Genomic DNA, 20,783 nt, shown 5'->3' with positions numbered 1-20,783 from the left:
TGGCCTTTAAAAAATGGCACCAACCCCTGGGGCACTCCACTTGAAACCAGCTGCCAACTAGACATTGAGCCGTTGATCACTACCCGAACTTGTATTATGGCACCCTTTCTTCGATTTCAGCCCTGGGCGCTGGGGCTTGGGCTGTTAGCCCCAGGCGATGAATTTAATTATAAACATTATTTTTTAAGGCAAGCTGGCAGGCCACCCAGGAAGCCTTGGCAGGCCACATTTGGCCCAAGGGTTGTCCATTGAACATCACTGGCTTAATCTGCAGCAAGAAAGATTTATGTTCGCTATTAGGAAAATCTTTCTAACTATAAGGATAGTTAAGTACTGGAAGAAGCTTCCTAGGGAGGTTGTGGAATCCATGTAATTGGAGTATTTTAGGAACAGATTGGACACTTTTACTTGGTCCTGCCTCAGTGCAGGGGGCTGGACTAGATGACTTCTGAAGGTCCCTTCCAGTCCTACATTTCTGAGAATTTATGAAGGGAAACCCCCTGGTGACTCCCCTCCATTGAGCCTGCCCTTCACTAGCTGCCCCTCTAGCCTCCTCACTGATTCACTCTGTCCCTCCCTTTTCCCCCACTAATCCAGCCCTATAGACCCCACGAGGTCCCCGCAGTCCCAAACCTTCCAATAGTAACAGTTTGTAGTGCTGCCTTTACTCTCTGGAAGATGTGCCAGGCTCTATGCACTGACTGGCTTTTAGCCTTATGTTGTTGTCTTTCGGGACCAAAGAGGACACTGACAACAGTATTACATCTTGTGAGTGTGTGTGGCTAAAAAGGCCAATGGACGAATGGCAGTCCTTTCCTAACTGAATGCATATGTAGCTCGATATTAAGGAAGGAATTAGTCTGTGCCCACTGAACCGTCTGCTGTTTACAACTCAGCCTTTGTGCCTCAAGATCCATATGGTGATTCACCGCGAGCCGAGTAACTGGACTGTTGACGGCGCTTGCCAGCATGACCCGCTGCTGCTGACTCCCAACAGCAAAGCTGCACTAGGTCAACTTGTGCTTCAGTGTGTACTTGACGAGTCTGGGCGTTTTTCGGGCCCCTGGCACTTGGTTACCGTCAGTTCACCCTGCAGCAACTCTGCTTTGGCCTTCTGGTGCCGTCCGGCCGCACCACGACGAACCCAGCACAAGGCTGGTGTCCTGCGCCTGCGGTCCGCCCCTGCCAGCGGCTGGGCTCCAGAACCGGCTTGTTGGTAGCGTCACCTGCCCCGGGGTGCGGGCGTGGCGGGCAGGGGTGGTAAGTGGCACTCAGCTCCGAGCCGAGGGGAGACCTGTGGCAGGGCCCGGCCACACAGACCTCCCGCTCCCCGCGGCCAGGCCGACTGTCAGACCGAAGCAGCTATGTCTGCTGATTGGCTGCTGTGTTGTTATTGGGCGGATCCCCTCAATCCCTCTTGTGATTGGCGATTTCATGCCTTGTGTGACTCTAACCCTAGCAACGTCTCAAACTCCTCATTGTGATTGGCAGGTGGCTGTGTCCGTCGCTCCGCGCGGGTGACCGGCGAGTCCAGTTCGGAGGCGGGAGGGAGCTGAAGCCGGAAGTCGCTGTGGTGTGTTCCGGTGCTGATGTGGCCGGGGGCGGCGCTTGGCAGCTGAGGTCGGAGCCGGGGGCGCTACCGGAGTTGGGTGAACGCGGGGGAGACCGGGCTCCCGGCGCAGGTGAGTGGGGGCTGGGCTCGGGGTAAGGGCGGGCGGGGCCCTGAGCAGAGAGTCCGACCTCAGGCGGGCCCCGAGGCCTGCACGGGCCGCCAGTGAGAGGAGCCTGCCCCGGGCCCCCGCCGGCCGGCCGAGGGGGGGCTCTGCCCCGGGCCCCCGCCGGCCGGCCGAGGGGGGCTCTGCCCAATAGGAACCATTTCCCCAAGCAGCTCTGGGTCACTGCTGAAATAATGACCTTTGTTCCCTCTCTCCGTGTTTCCGGTTCTCTGAGCCCCGCGGGGCGCTGCCTGATCCCGGGGCGCTGCTGCTTCTCGCTTCGCGGCAGGGAAGAGCCTGGAGGCGTGTAAAAAGGTAGCTGGAGAGGAGGAGCCGCGGGCTCACTGCTACCTAGGAGAGGAAACAGGAGCGGCTTTCAGCGACACAAACTGACCGTCTGCAAGGGGGAAGGGAACTGAGTAGCAAGGAAAAGTGTTTGAACGGTGTGGGGGGGGCCCAAGAAAGAGTAGCAAAGTTTGGCATAGGTCATGAGGAGTGAAAGGAAGAGCAAAAGTAGGAAATTTTTTTGCTTTTGTTGAAAAAAGCTAATCTAAGCCCCACTTTTAAATCACGCATTTTTTTACTGTCACTGTGTAAACAATTGCTGCAGATGTTATAAAATCGTGAATGGGAAGGGAAGTGTTGAGTCACAAGTAGTCTATTAAACTGTGATACCTGCTATGATAAAGTCTGAGAACCTTTGACCTCAGAGTTTAGAGAGAGATTTTCTAGCAGCCAAATTGCATTTTGAAATTACTATAATTCTAGTACAGTCGAATTTAATCTAAATAAAATCTCCTGCTGTGTTGTTCAGTTGAAGTTGCAAGTGCTCTAATTAGAAGCAATTCAGACAATTTTTAGTTCCAGAGGAAGAATTTTTTTTGGGTCTCTTCTGAGCCTTCACCATTTGCTGCACTCACCAACCCCAGACACAGGGATCAGCTTTGCACCTATCATTTACAAGAATGTTGTTAACTCTCTTCCCCCCCCCCCCCACCCCCAAAGTGCATGCTGCCTTCCTTTGAACTGATAAAGCCTGAAATGTTGAACCCAGACAAAAGATGTGAGGCGATGCTGATAGGAAGAAGGAAGTAATATGAAAAACTCTTCTCAACAATCTAATCCTCAAAGGCATCTGCTCTCATATTGTTAAATCAGTTCTTAGCCTGAAATCCTACTGGATTCCACACAGCGCTTAGACGCCCACTTCCATGTGTGACTGGCAGAAGATAGATTCTGATGCTATCAGACTTAGACCTGGTCACAGTGATAGTTCCCTCATACTCATACTTCATATATTTGTTCAAAAAGGGAGTAAAATGACATTTGCTCCTTGTCCTTGGGGAAAAGAGAAATATTGCTGTCACTTAATGGAGGGATATGTCAGCTATTACAAACTTGGATGAGCTATCTGCTTATCTCTGTATTATATATGTGTCAATCTATTGTTAGGCAACGGAATTGGACTGTGCTGGATCATAAAGGGACATAAAATTCAGAGTAGAGGATCTCTACTGAAACATCCCGTCACCAGCACCATATTTTCAAAGCAAGGCTTCATGAGCAAAACCATCCCAGCTCAGTTGTCATAGGGGTATATGAAGAAGAGGCATCTCTTGGATAACTAGGGCTCAAATTATACTGTGATGTATAGGTTGGCATTCTATCTATTTGTATAGACTGACATTAGGGCTCTACCAAATTCACGGCCCATTTTGGTCAATTTCACAGCTAGAGGTGTTGTAACTGTAGGGGTCCCGACCCAAAATGGGATTGTGGGGAGGTTGCAAAGTTGTTGTGGGGGGGGGTCCCAAGATTGCCACCCTCACTTCTGTGCTGCCTTCAGAGCTGGGTTCTGGAAAAATGGGTGCCACAGCCCCAGAAGAACCCTAAGGCAGAAGCCCAGACTGGGTCACCTGAGTCCCAGCAGGAGCCCTGGGGGAAGAAACCTTGAGCTGGGCACCCTGAACCCCGTCTGCAGCAGCGGCGCTGAAGCCTCAAGCCTGGGCAGCCTTGAGCCTGGACTGCCCCGAGCCCCAGCTGGGGGTCGGAAGCCCCAAGCTAGGGCTGCCCTGGCTTGGGGGCGGGGTGGTGGTAGAAGCCCTGAGCCAGGGCTCCTCCGGCTGGAGCCGGGGGGAGCGAGGAGGGACTGGAGCCTAGCTCCCAGGCTGCTGCAGTGCAGAAGTGAGGGTGTACCACCCTCATTTCTGTGCTGCCTCTGGAGGTGGGTCTGATCTCCCCACCAAGAGTGGCCATGCAGGGAAAGGACAACTCCTGTCCCTCCCCAGCATGTCTGGACTAGCAGCTAGGAGCCCCTGGCTCCCAGCAGCAGAGGAGATGGGATTTCACAGGGAAGGGCTGATTTCACGGTCTGTGACATGTTTTTCATGGCTGTGAAATTGGTAGGGCCCTAACTGATATTAATCACAGTAATAGAATTGGATACCCAATACATTGTTGCCCTACCAGGATAACAATGAATACATTCTCCTCTCTTCACTGTGCTCTGTGTGTTGTAAAGTGCTTTTGTGTATGGAGACTATGTAAGGAGGAGGTAATTTATCTCGCCAACCAACATGTCCTTGCCTCTGAGGCATTAGGCAAGTCTTGTATATCAATTCTGTGAACTGTATTCCCAAGTAAGTATGAAACTAGTGCAAACTTCAGAGGACTCTTGTCATATGAGTGTTTGGAGTGATTTTTAAGGGTAGCTCCATGTGGAGTCCATTCCAGGGATCCAAATGCAGGGATAAATGAGGCCAGGTCTGTAGTTGAGGTAACTGATTGGAATTTTTGTATAAAAAAGGAAGTTTCTGACTGATGCTGCCACTAGAGACTGGAGAAGTATTGGAGGGAACCAGAAATATCCCTCGGATAATGAATCTTAGACAGATGATGGCCACAATCATTGGGGCTGGCATCCCCACTAAGTTATCTAGGTGCTTGCACCAAACAACTGGCATTTTCTGTTTCTTATCTAGATTAGAGTTTAGATGAGTGAGCTTGCTGCAGCTCAAGATAGAAGCAGCACTGGAAAAACAAAATGCTGTACTGCCCAAATTTGATGAAAGACCTAGGGCTGAGTATCATCTACACACTGATGGCGCCATTTCCCAGCAACCTCAGAAGTTTTGAACAGGACAGATGATAGATTAAAACCCTGCAGAACCCTCTGTGAGAAGATTCTTTGTGGCAATGAGCAGTTACACACCACCCAGTGCACTGTGAAAGGTAGGAATGGAACCACTCAAGTATCATCTTGCTCACACCTGTCAGGGTTTACAGTCAGGTTAATAGTACCTCCTGGTTCAACATATCAAAGACTACCTATGGGCCTTGCAGGCTTATTGGGGACACCTAATCTTTGCCCATCATAAGAGGAGAATTTCAACCAGTGGGACAAGTGCAGTTTCAATATTGAACCTAAGCTGGACTTTGTATTGAGGCAGGTCAAGGAAATCTGAGGGCTCCAGATAATGTAAGAGTTGCCTTCCCATCACTTCTCATGATCTTACCCAAAAAGAGCATGTTATTGACAGGGCAATCATGAGATCACACTGGCTAGGTAGATGGTGAGCTGCAACTACTGTTCAACCTTGACTTGATACTGCACAATATTTTGATTAGAAAAAAATAGAATGATAAAATTAACATGGCACACATTAAATGTATTAAAAACTGACAGGTCTCAAAATGTAATTGTAGGTGGAGAATTATTATCAAGCAGGTGTGTTCTGAGTGGGGTCCCATGTGGATCGGTTCTTGGCCTTGTGCTTTTAAACATTTTTATCAGTGAGTTGGAAGAAAACATAAAATCATCTCTGATTAAAAGTTTACAGATGACACAAATTAGGGGAGTGGTAAATAATGAAGAGGACTGATTCAACGCGATCTAGCTTGCTTGGAAAACTGGAAGTAAGCAAACAATATGCATTTTAATACAGCTAAATGTAAATGTGTACGTCTAAGAACAGAATGGCAAAGAGTCCTGTGGCACCTTATAGATTTACACTTACACTTATAGACTAACAAATGTATAAGCTTATGCTCCAATACATCTGTTAGTCTATAAGGTGCCACAGGACTTTTTGCTGCTTTTACAGATCCAGACTAACACGGCTAGCTCTCTGATATCTGATACAAGAACAGAATGTAGGCCACACTTACAGGATGGGGGACTCTCTCCTGGAAAGCAGTGGCTGAAAAACATTATGGTTTCATGGTGGATAATCAACTGAACATGACCTCCCACTGCAATGTTGTGGTCAAAAGGGCTAATGTAATCCTCAGATGCATAAACAGGAGACTCTTTTGTAGGAGTATAGAGCGGTTATTTTACCTCTATATTTGGCACTGGCATAACTGCTGGAATCCTGTGTGCAGTTCTGGTGCCCACAATTCAAGAAGGATGTTGATATATTGGAGAGGGGTCAGAGAAGAGCCACAAAAATGTTTAAAGGATTAGAAAACATGCCTTATAGTGATAGATTCAAAGAGCTCAATCTGTTTAGCTTAACAAAGAGACGATTAAGGGGTAACTTGCTTATAGTCTGTAAGTGTCTACTTGGGGAACAAATATTTAATAATGGGGTCTTCAATTTAGCAGAGAAGGGTATAACATGATCCTGTAGCTGGAAGTTGAAGCTAGACACACTGAGACTGGAAATAAGGTGTAAATTTTTAAAGATGAGAGTAATTAACCATTGGAACAATTTACCAAGAGTTGGAGCGGATTATCCATCACTGACAATTTAAAAATTATAATTGGATGTTTGTCTAAAACACATACTCTAGCAATTATTTTGGGGAAGTTCTCTGGCCTGTGTTATGCAGGAAGTCTGACAAGATGATCACAATGGTCCCTTTTGGCCTTGGAATCTATGAATCTAAGAAACTGTAACTTGATTGTTTCACTGTTGCCTTATCTTCCTTCCTTCCTTCAGTCTGTTTGTATCATCCACCTATTGTGTCTTGCCTTAAACCTAGATAATAAACTTAGTTTTTGTGCAAATCCTTCTACTTCACATCTGTGCAGCATCTTGCATATTGAGGCCTCTAGGTGCTTCTGTAATACCAGTAATCTCAAGCAAAGGCCTAACTACTATGCATTTGTGATAAACTAGCACCTTGCCCTCCATTAAAAATATGCACCAAATCCAGTGCATGTGAGGGCATTGTATCTGAATTTCTTCCAGCTATCAATTTATTAAGCAATGATTGTTACTTTTTCTGTGAATCTAACTCAAATAAAACTTACCCACCTCCTTAAGTTCTCAGTAACTTCCACTTTGAAAGTGTGTGTGAGAGTTCCTGTTCTCTCCATTCCCTTCTTCTATTTAACAGGTTAAATTAAAACACTACACTCTATTTTTGAAGCACTTGGAGGAGAAGAAGGTGATCAGGAACAGTCAACATGGATTCACCAAGGGCAAGTCATGCCTGACCAACCTGATTGCCTTCTATGATGAGATAACTAGCTCTGTGGATATGGCGAGAGCAGTGAACATGCTATATCTTGACTTTAGCAAAGCTTTTGATATAGTCTCCCACAGTATTCTTGCCAGCAACTTTAAAAAGTATGATTGGATTAATGGACTATAAGGTGGATATAAACCTGGCTAGATCGTCGGGCTCAATGGGTAGTGATCAACGGCTCGATGTCTAGTTGGCAGCCGGTATCAAGTGGAGTGCCCCAGGGGTTGGTCCTGGAGCCGGTTTTGTTCAACATCTTCATTAATGATCTGGATGATGGGATGGATTCCACCAACTTGCTGAGGGTGCATGATACTAAGCTGCAGGGAGAGGAAGATAAGCTGGAGGGTAGGGATAGGGTTCAGAGTGATCTAGACAAATTGGAAGTTTGGACCAAAAGAAATCTGATGAGGTTCAACAAGGACAAGTGCAGAGTCCTGCACTTAGGACAGAAGAATCCCATGCCCTGCTACAGGCTGGGGACCAACTGGCTAAGCGGCAGTTCTGCAGAAAAGGACCTGGGGATTACAGTGGGTTAGAAGCTGGATATGTGCCCTTGTTGCCAAGAAGGCTAACAACATATTGGGCTGCATTAGCAGGAGCATTGCCAGCAGATCGAGGGAAGTGATTATTCCCCTCTATTTGGCACTGGTGAGGCCACATCTGGAGTATTGTGTCCAGTTTTGGGGCCCCCCACTACAGAAAGGATGTGGACAAATTGGAGAGAGTCTAGCGGAGGGCAACGAAAATGATTTGGGGTCTGGGGCACATGACTTATGAGGAGAGGCTGAGGGAACTGGGCTTATTTAGTCTGCAGAAGAGAAGAGTGTATGTGTGGGGATTTGATAGCAGCCTTCCACTACCTGAAGGGGGGTTCCAAAGAGGATGGAGCTTGGCTCTTCTCAGTGGTGGCAGAGGACAGAACAAGAAGCAATGGGCTCAAGTTGCAGCGGGAGAGGTCTAGGTTGGGTATTAGGAAAAACTATTGCACTAGGAGGGTGGTGAAGGACTGGAATGCATTACCTAGGGAGGTGGTGGAATCTCCATCCTTAGAGGTTTTTAAGGCCCAGCTTGACAAAGCCCTGGCTGGGATGATTTAGTTGGGGTTGGTCTTGCTTTAAGCAGGGGTTTGGACTAGATGACCTCCTGAGGTCTCTTCCAACCCTAATCTTCTATGATTCTATTCTACTGGAATACCAAAGGTGTTCTATCATCTCAAGTATTTCCTTTCCTTTCAAATATGGTACCTAAATGCTTCCTCCCACCCTCCATATTGCTCTCCAGTATCTCAGTTCTCTGCTTGCTAAATCCTTCCAGAATCACAGACATTCTCAAAGCAGCTTAATTCTATTTTGTAAAAAAAGTTCTCATAGATATTAAGGTCAGAAGGGACCATTATGATCATCTAGTCTGACCTGCTGCACAATGCAGGCCACAGAATCTTACCCACCCACTCCTGCAATAAACCTCTCACCTATGTCTGAGCTATTGAAGTCCTCAAATCATGGTTTAAAAAGAATCCTCCAGCAAGTGACCCATGCCCCATGCTACAGAGGAAGGTGAAAAACCCCCAGGGCCTCTTCCAATCTGCCCCGGAGGAAAATTCCCTCCGTACCACAAATATGGCGATCAGCTGAACCCTGAGCATGTGGGCAAGATTCACCAGCCATGAGATTTCTCTTGGTTTGTGGTTTCCAAGTTATCACAGTCATGAAACAAGAATATCAGTCTTCTGTCAAAGAGATTTAATAGCAGGTAATGCAGCTATCTGATAACACTAATGTTTTGGCCACAGCATTGCACTGGGAACTCAAGTTCAGCTGATTATTTACCAGGACCCCCAAATCTTTTTCAGAGTTACTGATTCCCAGGGTAGAGTCCCTCATCCTGTAAGTATGGCCTACATTCTTTTTTCCTAGATGAATACATTTACTTTTGGCTGTTATTAAAACTTACATTGTTTACCAAGTGATCTGCACTGGTCTGTATCAGCAATCTGTCCTCTTCTTTATTTACCACTCCATCAATCTTTGTGTCCTCTGCAAACTTTATCAGTGATGACTTTGTTTTCTTTCAGGTCACTGATCGAAATGTTAAATAGTGAAGGGCAGAGCCCTTCTAAGCATTTTAGTGCCCAGGGCGAGCAAGCATATTTGCATCCCCTGCCATGTTTTCATCATTTTCCCACCTCCGAGCCTTTGTGTCTTGGGCGACTGTCCTACTCGCCCTGCCCTGGTTACGGCTCTGGTGTAGGGCCAAGAATCAATCCATGCGGGACCACACTAGAAACACGCTCTCTCATTGATGATTCCCCATTTACAATTACATTTGGAGACATGTCAGCCAGTCTGTAATACGTATAATATAAGCCATGTTAATTTTGTATGGTTTTAGTTTCTTCATAGAAATATCAAGCAGTACCATGTCAGTCTTACTGAAGTCTAAGTATTATATCAACACTCTACCTTTTATCAACCAAACTTATAATCTCATAGAAAAAAACTCAAGTTTGACAGCATCTAGTTTCCCTAAACCTGTGATGATTGGCATTAATTATATAACACTCCTTTAATTCTTTTGTAATCAAGTCTTGTATTAGCTGTTCCATTATTTTGTCTGGGATTGATGTCCGGCTTACAGACATATAATCAATCACTCAGGTCATCCTGTTTAGCCTCTTTAACTATTGGAGCATCTCTAGTTTTCTTTCAGTTTTCTAAAACTTCCCCTGCGTTCCAAGTGTTATTGAAAATATAGCTCCTCGGCCAGCTTTTTAAAAATTCTTGGATGCTAGTTATCTGGACCTGCAGATCTAAAAATGTCTAGCTTTAGTAGCTGCTGTTTAACATCTTCCCAAGTTATTATTGGAATAGAAAGTGTTTCTGCATCATATATGATTACATATTTTTCCGCAGATACCAAGCAGAAATATATATTGAACACTTGTGCCTTTTTTGCAGTACTATTGACAATGTCACCTGTGACGGGTGCCACCTGGAACTGGGGTACCACTGAGCCCCCCGACCCACCAGCCTGGGGTCCCTCTCACCCTGTGCTGCTGTGATAAATTGCCACATTCTCCAAGCTTGCTCTTTCACTAGCATTCACACAGGTAGGGGACACACCCAGCTGCTGTACTTACAGGCTGCTGTGATCAGCTCTGCATGGGGCTAAGGAATTGCCCAGCTGCTCAAGAGCACCCCCCTTCTGGGGTGTAAACCCAAAATTATACTGTCTTGCACTGCACAGAGATATGTACAGCATAAGCTCATGAAATTTGCCCCCTCCCTCAATGTGGAGAGGGCATATACAACAGCTTTTTGTCCCAAGTTATGACTCCCACACACTGGTTTGTGATAAAACAAACAAAAAAATAACTACAAAAGAGAGATTTTAAGTGATTATAAGGAATAGCAGATAGTAGCAGATTACCTCGCAAATAAACAAAAATGCAATCTAAGCTTAATATACTAAAGAGATTGGATATAAGTAGCAAAGTCTCACCCTAATTGTTGATTCAAGGAGGCTGCAGGCCTTAAGAGGCAAGCAAGTTCAGCTTGCAGCTTAAAAACCTCAGGTGTTCCTTTCACAGGCTAAAATTTCCTTTTATCCTGGGTCCAGCACTCCCCCCCCTCCAGTCCAGTCCAGTCCTTGTTCCTCAGATGTTTTCAAGAGTCTCCTTTGGACGGGGAGGCAGTGAAGAACCACGATGATGTCACTGCCTGCCTTAAATAGTGTTTGCTTATGGCGGGAACCCTTTGTCTCCAAGCTTGGTTCCCACACCTTTCAGTGGAAAAACACTGGTATTCCAAGTACTGGAGTCCAGTACCAGGTGATCTGGTCACATGCCCCTGTAGTCTCATAGCAGCCATGACTTGGAGGTTGTTTGTAGCATCCTCAGGAAGGCTCCCTGGTGGGAGATTAGCTTCTTCTAAGACAGGTTTCAGAGTAGTAGCCGTGTTAGTCTGTATCCCCAAAAAGAAAAGGAGTATTTGTGGCACATTAGAAACTAATAAATTTATTTGAGCATAAGCTTTCGTGAGCTACAGCTCACTTCATCAGATGTAGCTCATGAAAGCTTATGCTGAAATAAATTTGTTAGTCTCTAAGGTGCCACACGTACTCCTTTTCTTCTTCTAAGACTTATCGTTCTCCCTAATGGTCCATTGACTTGAATGGGCCCTTCCCAGCCAGCTATCTAGACTGACAGGCTTTTGCCTAGTGGGTGTTGCCCTGGAGTAACTACATGAAATACAGATACACAGTCAGCATTCCTAACTTCAGATACAAAAATGGTACATGCATACAAATAGGATAATAATATTCAGTAAATCATAACCTTTTCAATGATATCTCACATGACCTATCCTGTATAAAATACATCATAGTTATGCCATAGCCATTTTCATCTAGTAATGAACCAATTCCATTGTTAGGGTTCATTGATAAAAATGAATTGCTGCACTGAGTAGAATTTGCTGAGTGTTTGTCAGGGGAAGAATAGTCCAGTGAAAGGAGTGTTCAGTTTGAACAATGTTTGGAGTGAAGAAAAATGTTTGGTCCCATTGGATTTAGGTCTTAAGTTACTTAAGCACGTTTGAAAATTTTATCCCATGTTAAAATCCTCCAGTCCAAGACACGTGCCTTTATCGCTGACTAAGAAGCTGGCAGTAGTGACACCATAAGAATTTTTTTTTAAATTTACTTTGTCTTTTGTATATTTCAACCCCCTAAAAATGTTACCATAAGTGTCCATTTTATTTCTTTTGAAAATATGGTCACTTTACTCAGTAGGTATGTCCAGAACTGCATTATCAGGCCTTTTGATACAGTAATAATGTGACAATAATAAGAAACCATGTGAGTTGCTCCTTTCCTTCACCCCTACGTTAACAGAAGACTTTAGATGATAGAAATGTTTCCTTTTTGCAGTGGCCATCTGTTTCTGTGGCACGGTTATCTACTTTGAAGGTATGGATCTAAACTAATGGTTGACATAAATGTTGACATTGACTGGATTATACCAGTGGAGAATTTGGCCAATGATCTCAAAGGAATGCTTCTCTTATATGTGCTCTCTGCCACAGAGTGCAGCAGAGAACTCTAAAATCTGCCATCCTGGAAGATGATCAGTTTAAACAACAAGAAATACCTCATCATCCACAAGAATCTCTCAAATGAATGTTGTTCATTATAATAAAGTACCCAGAAGTATGCTGAGCAGTTTACGGTAAACCTAGGGAGAGGCTGCCATTGCGCCTGCCCCAAACAACTGATAGTCTAAATGTAAACTGGGATAAAGCAAGTGAGGGAGCCTACCAGTGGGAGGAGGAGGACGGGTATTATACCAACATAATTATACTGTGACTCAGGGCTGGTCTGTGCTGAAAACATACATCAACATAGCTCTGCTCTTAGGGGTGTGAAATCCACACTCATGAGAGACATAGCTATGCTGACATAACCCCCAGTGTAGACAGTGTTAGGTTAATAGAAAAATTCTTCTGTCATCCTAACTACTGCCTTTTGGGGAGGTGGAGAACCCTTCCCATCGCTATTGTGAGTGTCTACACTGAAGTGCTACAGTGGTGCAGTGCAGCATTTTAAGTGTAGATATAACCTTAATTTAGGCACGTATTGGTAGTTTTAGTTAAATATTCACTCATTCATTCATTCATACTGGTTAAGGCACTAGACTGAGGTTCTGGAAATCTAAGTTCAGTTCCTGGCTCAGCTGCAAACTCCCTATGTGACCTTGGGCAAGGCACTTAGTCCCTGTGTCTCAGTTCTTCATATGTTACATGGGAATAACAGATACTTCCTTTGTTCCACCATTTGTCTACTTTGCCTTTTTAGATTGAAAGCTGTTTGGGGTTAATTATTGTCTTTGCTATGTGTTTGCATTGCACTTAGTGCCACAGGGCCCTGATCTTTGTTGGGATATCTAGGTACGTTTTTTTTATTACTGAAAAAGATCAAGAGTAAGTGACTATTGTGAATATTACGGACTCACTTGTAGGTGTCACAGAAGTACTGAGATTTCAGGAAGAATTTAAATATATTTTAAAAGTGAACTCAAAGGCTTTAAACTTGCCTAGACCTGAGTTCAATCCCAGGTCTTTGTGTTTGTAGCACCCAAATATATGCCCTACCATAATGTTTCTCCTGTTACAGTGGATGCCTAATGAAGCAGTCTCAACCTTATCCATACTGCAACCACCACTTCCTGGGGCTTCCTTCCAATTTAGCACTATGGGAAGGGCAAGGGGGTTGTGACCCCATAATGCCTGCTTGTAATCTGGAGAGGAGAGAGCAGGTGGGTGGGAACTGGGGAGGGGAGTAAGTTGGGCTTGCAGGGCTGCTGTGGACCTCTCCCTTGGCTCCAGAGCTCCCGTGCTGCCTGCCGGCAGGGGGGAGAGAGGGCCCCTTCTCCCGGAGCTCCCGTGCTGCCTGCCAGCAGGGAGAGGGTTGGGGGGAGTCCTCTGGTCCCAGCCCCGGGGCAGCCTGCCTTTACCCCAAACTCCTCATCCCTGGCCCCACCCCAGAGCCTGCGCCCCCAGCCAGAGTCTTCCTCTCTCTCCCACATCCCAACCCTCTGCCCCAGCCCTGAGCCCCCTCCTGCACACTGAACCCCTCATCCCAACCCTCTGCCCCAGCCCTGAGCATCTCCCCCGCACCCCAAACCTGTCATCCACAGCTCCACCCTAGAGCCCTCACCCCTGCGCTCCACCCTATGCCCTACTCTGGGCCACCTGTCATGCGCCAAACCTTCAGCCCCACCCCATGTGGCTCTCACATTGAAGGTTTTTGCCAAAGTGGCCCCCACTTCACACATAGTGAGGAACGCCGGCCTAACGTGTCCTGTAACCAAAGTATGATGCACATGACATTTTTCCTATTCAAAGACAGATGGTTGCAAGGTCTGGATATTCTATAGGCTAGAAGAGTGAAGCACGGTCATTTCGCCACGCTGAGAATAGGGATACTAACCCGTTCCTACTGGAGGTGTCCGTGTAAAGATCAGAGCACTGCGGTAATGTTTTCTCAACAACTTCAGTCACTAAATGTGTATGCTGCTATATTAGTGCTAGGTGGAAGTTTTTGCAGGGTATATGGCTTCGTTCCTGTAGGTCACAAGCCTGGAGGTCGTGAATGTGTGGATCACTGTAGCCAGCTTCTAGCAGTGCTGCAGCTGAAGCACTTGTAGTATGGGCATACTCTGCACTTATTTAGTCTCTCCTGTAAGTCAGGATTTTCAGATATTGCATCATTCTTGTAGTTCATTTTTTGTCTCACTTATACGTTGGAAAGAATACCTCCCTACTTCTACTCTGTATTCCCCTGCTTATACAGCCAGGGTCTGAATTACCCCTCTTAGCCACAGCATAACAGTTATTTACTTCTTGGGGTTTACTTTGGCATCTGCTTTATCATTAGGGAAGAAATGTTCGTTGTTGCATGGTATTGGAGATCAGTAGGGAGATGCACTTGCTTTCTCTCGCTCTTTTGCCCCTTACCTAAAGTCTTTCTTTCTTTTGTTGTTTTGCTGCAGGTCTGAGATGCTGAGCCGCTTATCAGGGTTAGCAAACACTGTTCTGCAGGAGCTGTCGGGGGATGGAAGTGATGCACAAGTTGAGTCCTCTGCCACTGTGAGTACGCTCTCTCATTCCAGAACTATCACTGTTGCTGCTCAGAGCTGGTTCAGGGTGTCCGAGGCACTAGAGTGTTCTGAATAACTGTCTCCTGATTCTGTCACCTTGCACCTCACCCAACTTGTGGCCCTCACCTCTGCCACTCCCTTTGCATTTATGGCATCTTCCTTTCAGTCAGTGCTGCTGCAGTGCAGAACCATATGATCTCTTCAGCCTATGAGATCAACTTGAGAGCTGGGAAAGGAGCTAGAGTGGAAGTCAGCTAGGGGTTTCTGGAAGAGTTTTTGGAGAGCTGACCATCTTCCATAAGAGGAAAGGGACTACTGAATCACATGGGGACCTGCTCTCATGCTGCACTCTGGCTGTAGGTGCAGTGGATGGCATAGGGAGCAGTGGTATCTCTGCTGTGTAGTCTTTCAAGTTTGCTGATGTCCTGTTACAGCAGAGATGCTCCTTTTAATATTCTTCAAGAGTATCTGGAACTTGCCTCCTGATTTCAGCTGGCGAAGTCTAGTTCATTAGACTAAGTGGAAAGTTTGTGAGGAGCTGCATTTAGGCTAGGCTGTAACACATAAAAACAGAGTTGCAGGTCTCCCTCTGGGCACTATGCTGTGGTCTTGGAATTAGTTTTAGTGAGGTACTTTGTCCAGAGTGTCTGTTTGACCTTCTCTAGGTGTCGGAGCCAGGAATGGAGAGCAGGGAGGAGATGCCCAAGGATATACTGGAGCGTCTGGCCCACACAGAGCAGCTGGCTGTCCAGCTGAAGGATTTGGTCCGAGAGAAGGATGCCCAGCTCCAGCAGAAAGAAGTTGAACTCAAGGTACCATTCCTTCCACCAGGGGTCTGGGAGTAAGGCTGAAGGTATGTCTACGCTGCAATTTGACATCCGGGTCTGGCCCGTACCAGCTGACTTGGACTCACGGGGCTTGGGCTAAGGGGCTAGTTAATTACAGTGTGGACATTTGGGCTCTGGGACACTTCCACGTTGCAGGGCCCTAGAGCCCGGGCTCCACTGGAAGCCCAAATGTCTACACCGCAATTAACCAGCTCCTTAGCCTGAGCCCTGTGAGCTGGAGTCAGCTGGCACGGGCCAAAAAGGTGTTAAATTGCAATGTAGACATACCCTGAGATGCTGCTACTACTGTTTTCTGTGGAGTTCAGTCTCTGGCTTCTTTGGGGTCTCCTTTCTGATGTGGAGACACTTAAATCTGTTTGACATTCCTAACACTGCAAGCTGGCGGCTTCAGGGCAAATTAATTTCCCTGTGGATGGTGCAACAGAACCTTGAGTACAGTCTTTTTGCGTCTTTTCTTCCACAGGAAGAGAGGGAGGCTGCAGATGCTAAGTTGAAGAAGCTGAAGCTGCAGGCCAAAGCCAAGCTGGCAGCTCTGAATAAACGCATTGAGGAGCTGACAGAGCAGGGGTCAGTGTTGCCTGCAAAAAGCCTGCCAGAAGAGCAGCTGCATCACAGGAAGGTGGGAAAGATATGGCTTTAGGAAAAGCTCTAGCATGTACTGAGAATCTGGGTGCTAAGAGATGTTGGAATATGCCAATGAGCTGCTAGGTTCCCTTTCCTCTCGGGGTAGGTTCCTGGGATTGTAGTATTCTTGCTTTTGGAGAGCAATTAAGTTCCTGATGTCTCCTGCTATTCATGATCCTCTTTTTAAATGATCTCTTTTCTCTCTGAATACCCTGACCCTAGAGGCACAGTGCCTGCTATTAGAAACGCTCCAACAGGAATATGGCTACTCTGTGGGAGCCAGAGTCTGGCCTGCTTCTTCATAGTGTGGATGCTCTCAGAGTGTTTAGCTGTGATCTCTGCAAGCCACTTACCTGCCTGCTTCCCTTTGCATGCCTTATGTGTGCCCTATTGCTATTTCTACATGAATAGCCTATTCTTCTGGACAAAAAACTTTGTATCTTTCATCTGAACTGTAGGTTTCCATCAAATAGGAACAGAGGAGGCAAGGTTGACAGAGATGCAAGAGCAAGGGGACATCAATGAAATTGAAAGGCAATACATTTAAACTGATTAGAAGTATTTTTTTACTAGCTCATATTTAACTTATGGAACTCGTTGCCACAGATTGAGGCCAAATGTTTAAGATTAACAAAGGATTATAGACATGTGTACAAGAATATCCACAGTTTCATTAGACTGGATAAAAAATAGAGATAAATTAGCCAACCCCTAGCTGACAGGGGTTAGGTAGGAACTCCACAAAGGCTGATGTGTTTTTTCATATCTCATTGTGGGAAATTCAACATAGAATATCAGGGTTGGAAGGGACCTCAGGAGGTCGTCTAGTCCAACCCCCTGCTCAAAGCAGGACCAATCCCCAATTAAATCATTCCAGCCAGGGCTTTGTCAAGCCTGACCTTAAAAACTTCTAAGGAAGGAGATTCCATCACCTCCCTAGGTAACGCATTCCAGTGTTTCACCACCCTCCTAGTGAAAAAGTTTTTCCTAATATCCAACCTAAATCTCCCCCACTGCAACTTGAGACCATTACTCCTCGTTCTGTCATCTGCTACCACTGAGAACAGTCTAGAGCCATCCTCTTTGGAACCCCCTTTCAGGTAGTTGAAAGCAGCTATCAAATCCCCCCTCATTCTTCTCTTCTGTAGACTACACATCCCTAGTTCCCTCAGCCTCTCCTCATAAGTCATGTGTTCCAGTCCCCTAATCATTTTTGTTGCCCTCTGCTGGACTCTTTCCAATTTTTCCACATCCTTCTTGTAGTGTGGGGCCCAAAACTGGACACAGTACTCCAGATGAGGCCTCATCAATGTTGAATAGAGGGGAACGATCACGTCCCTCGATCTGCTGGCAATGCCCCTACATATACATCCCAAAATGCCATTGGCCTTCTTGGCAACAAGGGCACACTGTTGACTCATATCCAGCTTCTCGTCCACTGTAACCCCTAGGACCTTTTCTGCAGAACTGCTGCCGAGCCATTCGGTCCCTAGTTTGTAGCGGTGCATGGGATTCTTCCCTCCTAAGTGCAGGACTCTGCACTTGTCCTTGTTGAACCTCATCAGATTTCTTTTGGCCCAATCCTGCAATTTGTCTAGGTCCCTCTGTATCCTATCCCTACCCTCCAGCGTTTCTACCTCTCCTCCCAATTTAGTGTCATCTGCAAACTTGCTGAGGGTGCAATCCACATCATCCTCCAGATCATTTATGAAGATATTAAACAAAAACATGTAAGCATCATAGTTTCAGGGGTGGAAGACAGTAATTTTTCTTGGTAGAACCCAGATGTCAGCCAGTAATTTGATAATTTGAGAGTGCTTCCTGTTTTGAGATAACTATACCTTGATCTAAATAGGTTCTGAGGTCATAGCCACGGGAGTTTTAGCCCACTATATAGCTATTGTTATTGCTGAGTTAATAGTTTCTATACTTATGTGATCACCGTCTTGTTGCTGATCCAGGTTGCTTACATTGTGGGAGCATTCTCTGTCCCACCCCCGGTCTCCCCAGTACCAACACTGGTCTCCATGCCACCAGTACTATACTAGGCACCAGTCACCATTATCCGTGGTCTCGAAGCAGACCCAAGTATCCACAGCCCCTCCGTGGTCTCCGGAAGGCAGTTCCTGTGGTACCGAGGGAAGGTTTAACCCCTCATCTAGAACCCAATGGCACAACTGGCATACTGGGCTGCATTAGTGAGAGCATTGCCAGCAGATCGAGGGAAGTGATTATTCCCCTCTATTTGGCACTGGTGAGGCCACATCTGGAGTATTGCGTCCAGTTTTGGGCCCCACAATACAGAAAGGATGTGGACAAATTGGAGAGAGCGGAGGGCAACAAAAACGATCAGGGGGCTGGGGCACATGACTTACAAGGAGAGCCTGAGGGAACTGGGCTTATTTAGTCTGCAGAAGAGTAGAGTGTGTGTGGAGGGGATTTGATAGCAGCTTTCAACTACCTGAAGGGGGGTTCCAAAGAGGATGGAGCTCAGCTGTTCTCAGTGGTGGCAGATGACAGAACAAGAAGCAATGGTCTCAAGTTGCAGTGGGGGAGGTCTAGGTTGGGTATTAGGAAACACTATTTCACTAGGAGGGTGGTGAAGCACTGGAATGGGTTATCTAGGGAGGTAGTGGAATCTCCTTCCTTAGAGGTTTTTAAGGCCTGGCTTGACAAAGCCCTGGCTGGGATGATTTAGTTGGTGTTGGTCCTGCTTTTAATAGGGGATCGGACTAGATGACCTCCTGAGGTCTCTTCCAACCCTAATCTTCTATGGTTCTATGACTGGGTGACCGAGACCGCAGCACCAGCGCAGTGGCAGCCAGGTCAATGGCCTGTGCAGTGGCCTTGTTGGAACGCCTGGGGAGTTCTGGTCATGGCTATGCAGCCATCGCTCCACTTGTTGGCCGCTGCCTTGGAGCAGCAGCTGCAGGAACCAATGGCACCGGGCTCGGTATAGGAAGAATGCCCAGAGACCAAGGCTGAAGAGGTTGTGACCACTCCTAAGACACCCTCCCCTGTGGAGGAGGAGGGCCAGGGCCCCCCACCTGCAGTGCAGTGCAGTCCTCGGCTTCGTCCCCAGACTAGGCGGTTGCAGGTCCCTCTAGGGCCAGTTCGCTGGATCACTGTAAGGACCACTGAGCCCTGCTTCGTTGAGCGGCCAAGAACTTGGGCCTGGAAGTGGGGAGATGGCTGAGCCAACAGACACCCTATTCAACGCCCTTTCAGCCTCTACCCTGACACACTACCGGTGCATGACGGGGTCCTCAAAATGGCCAAGTCCACCTGGCAAATCTCTTACTCCATCCCTCCCACCTCAAAACAGGCTGAAAAGAAATACTTTGTACCAGCCAAAAGTTTTGATAATCTGTACACCCACCCTCCCCCCCAGCTCACTGGTGGTCTTGGTGGCCAACAGAAAGGAAAAGCAGGGTCAGTCCAGCTCGACCCCGAAAAATAAAGAGGCCAAATGACTGGACTTGTTTGGGAGGAAAATTTATTCCACTGCCAGTTTACAGTTTTGGGTGGCAAATCACTAGGCCCTCTTGGGCTGTTACAACTTTATGGGACTCCCTCCGTAAGTTTAAGGAGTCCCTTCTGCCGGACTTGGCCCAAGAGTTTGATACTCTGGTGCAGGAAGGCACTTCGATGACCCAGTGCTCCCTGCAAATGGCGTGGGATGCGGCGGACTCTACAGCCAAGGTGGTAGTATCTGCAGTGGTGATGAGGCGCAGCTCCTGGCTTCAAACCACCAGACTCTCCCAGGAGATGCAGACCTCCCATTCGATGGGAATGGTCTGTTCTTTGACCAAATAGCTGCGAGGCTTCATTGACTGAAGGACACTTCAATTCTGAAGCACTTAAAGGAGAGGAAAGTGATCAGGAACGGTCAGCATGGATTCACCAAGGGCAAGTCATGCCTGACTAATCTAATTGCCTTCTATGACGAGATAACTGGCTCTGTGGATGAGGGGAAAGCGGTGGACGTGTTCCTTGACTTTAGCAAAGCTTTTGACACGGTCTCCCACAGTATTCTTGCCAGCAAGTTAAAGAAGTATGGGCTGGATGAATGGATGATAAGGTGGATAGAAAGTTGGCTAGATTGTCAGGCTCAACGGGTAGCGATCAATGGCTCCATGTCTAGTTGGCAGCCGGTATCAAGTGGAGTGCCCCAAGGGTCGGTCCTCGGGCCGGTTTTGTTCAAGATCTTCATAAATGATCTGGAGGATGGTGTGGATTGCACCCTTAGCAAGTTTGCAGATGACACTAAACTGGGAGGAGAGGTAGATACACTGGAGGGTAGGGTTAGGATACAGAGGGCCCTAGACAAATTAGAGGATTGGGCCAAAAGAAATCTGATGAGGTTCAACAAGGACAAGTGCAGAGTCCTGCACTTAGGAGGGAAGAATCCCATGCACCGCTACAGACTAGGGACCAAATGGCTCGGCAGCAGTTCTGCAGAAA

The 20,783-nt window shown here is 46.7% G+C and overlaps 1 protein-coding gene across 6 annotated transcripts in view; it reads left to right on the top strand.

The window, feature by feature from the left end:
• Positions 1 to 1,468: 1,468 nt before the first annotated feature.
• GOLGB1 (golgin B1) overlaps positions 1,469 to 20,783 on the top strand; it is a 105,891-nt gene continuing 86,576 nt past the window's right edge. For 2 of the 6 annotated variants that reach the window (XM_037889521.2, XM_043522131.1), the window contains exons 1-4: positions 1,469 to 1,682; positions 14,740 to 14,836; positions 15,513 to 15,659; positions 16,159 to 16,314. In XM_037889521.2, the coding sequence (XP_037745449.1) occupies positions 14,747 to 14,836; positions 15,513 to 15,659; positions 16,159 to 16,314 (393 nt within the window). In that variant the 5' untranslated portion in view covers positions 1,469 to 1,682; positions 14,740 to 14,746. Of the gene's footprint in view, positions 1,683 to 13,361; positions 13,504 to 14,092; positions 14,221 to 14,739; positions 14,837 to 15,512; positions 15,660 to 16,158; positions 16,315 to 20,783 lie in introns of all 6 variants that reach the window. The other 4 variants (XM_037889523.2, XM_037889524.2, XM_043522125.1 and 1 more) reach the window with 3 other exon arrangements.

Source organism: Chelonia mydas, chromosome 1 (assembly GCF_015237465.2).
Source record: "Chelonia mydas isolate rCheMyd1 chromosome 1, rCheMyd1.pri.v2, whole genome shotgun sequence".
In the NCBI taxonomy this organism is placed as follows: domain Eukaryota; kingdom Metazoa; phylum Chordata; order Testudines; family Cheloniidae; genus Chelonia; species Chelonia mydas.
Note: the sequence above shows the minus strand (reverse complement) of the source record. Positions and strands in the feature narration are given on the sequence as shown.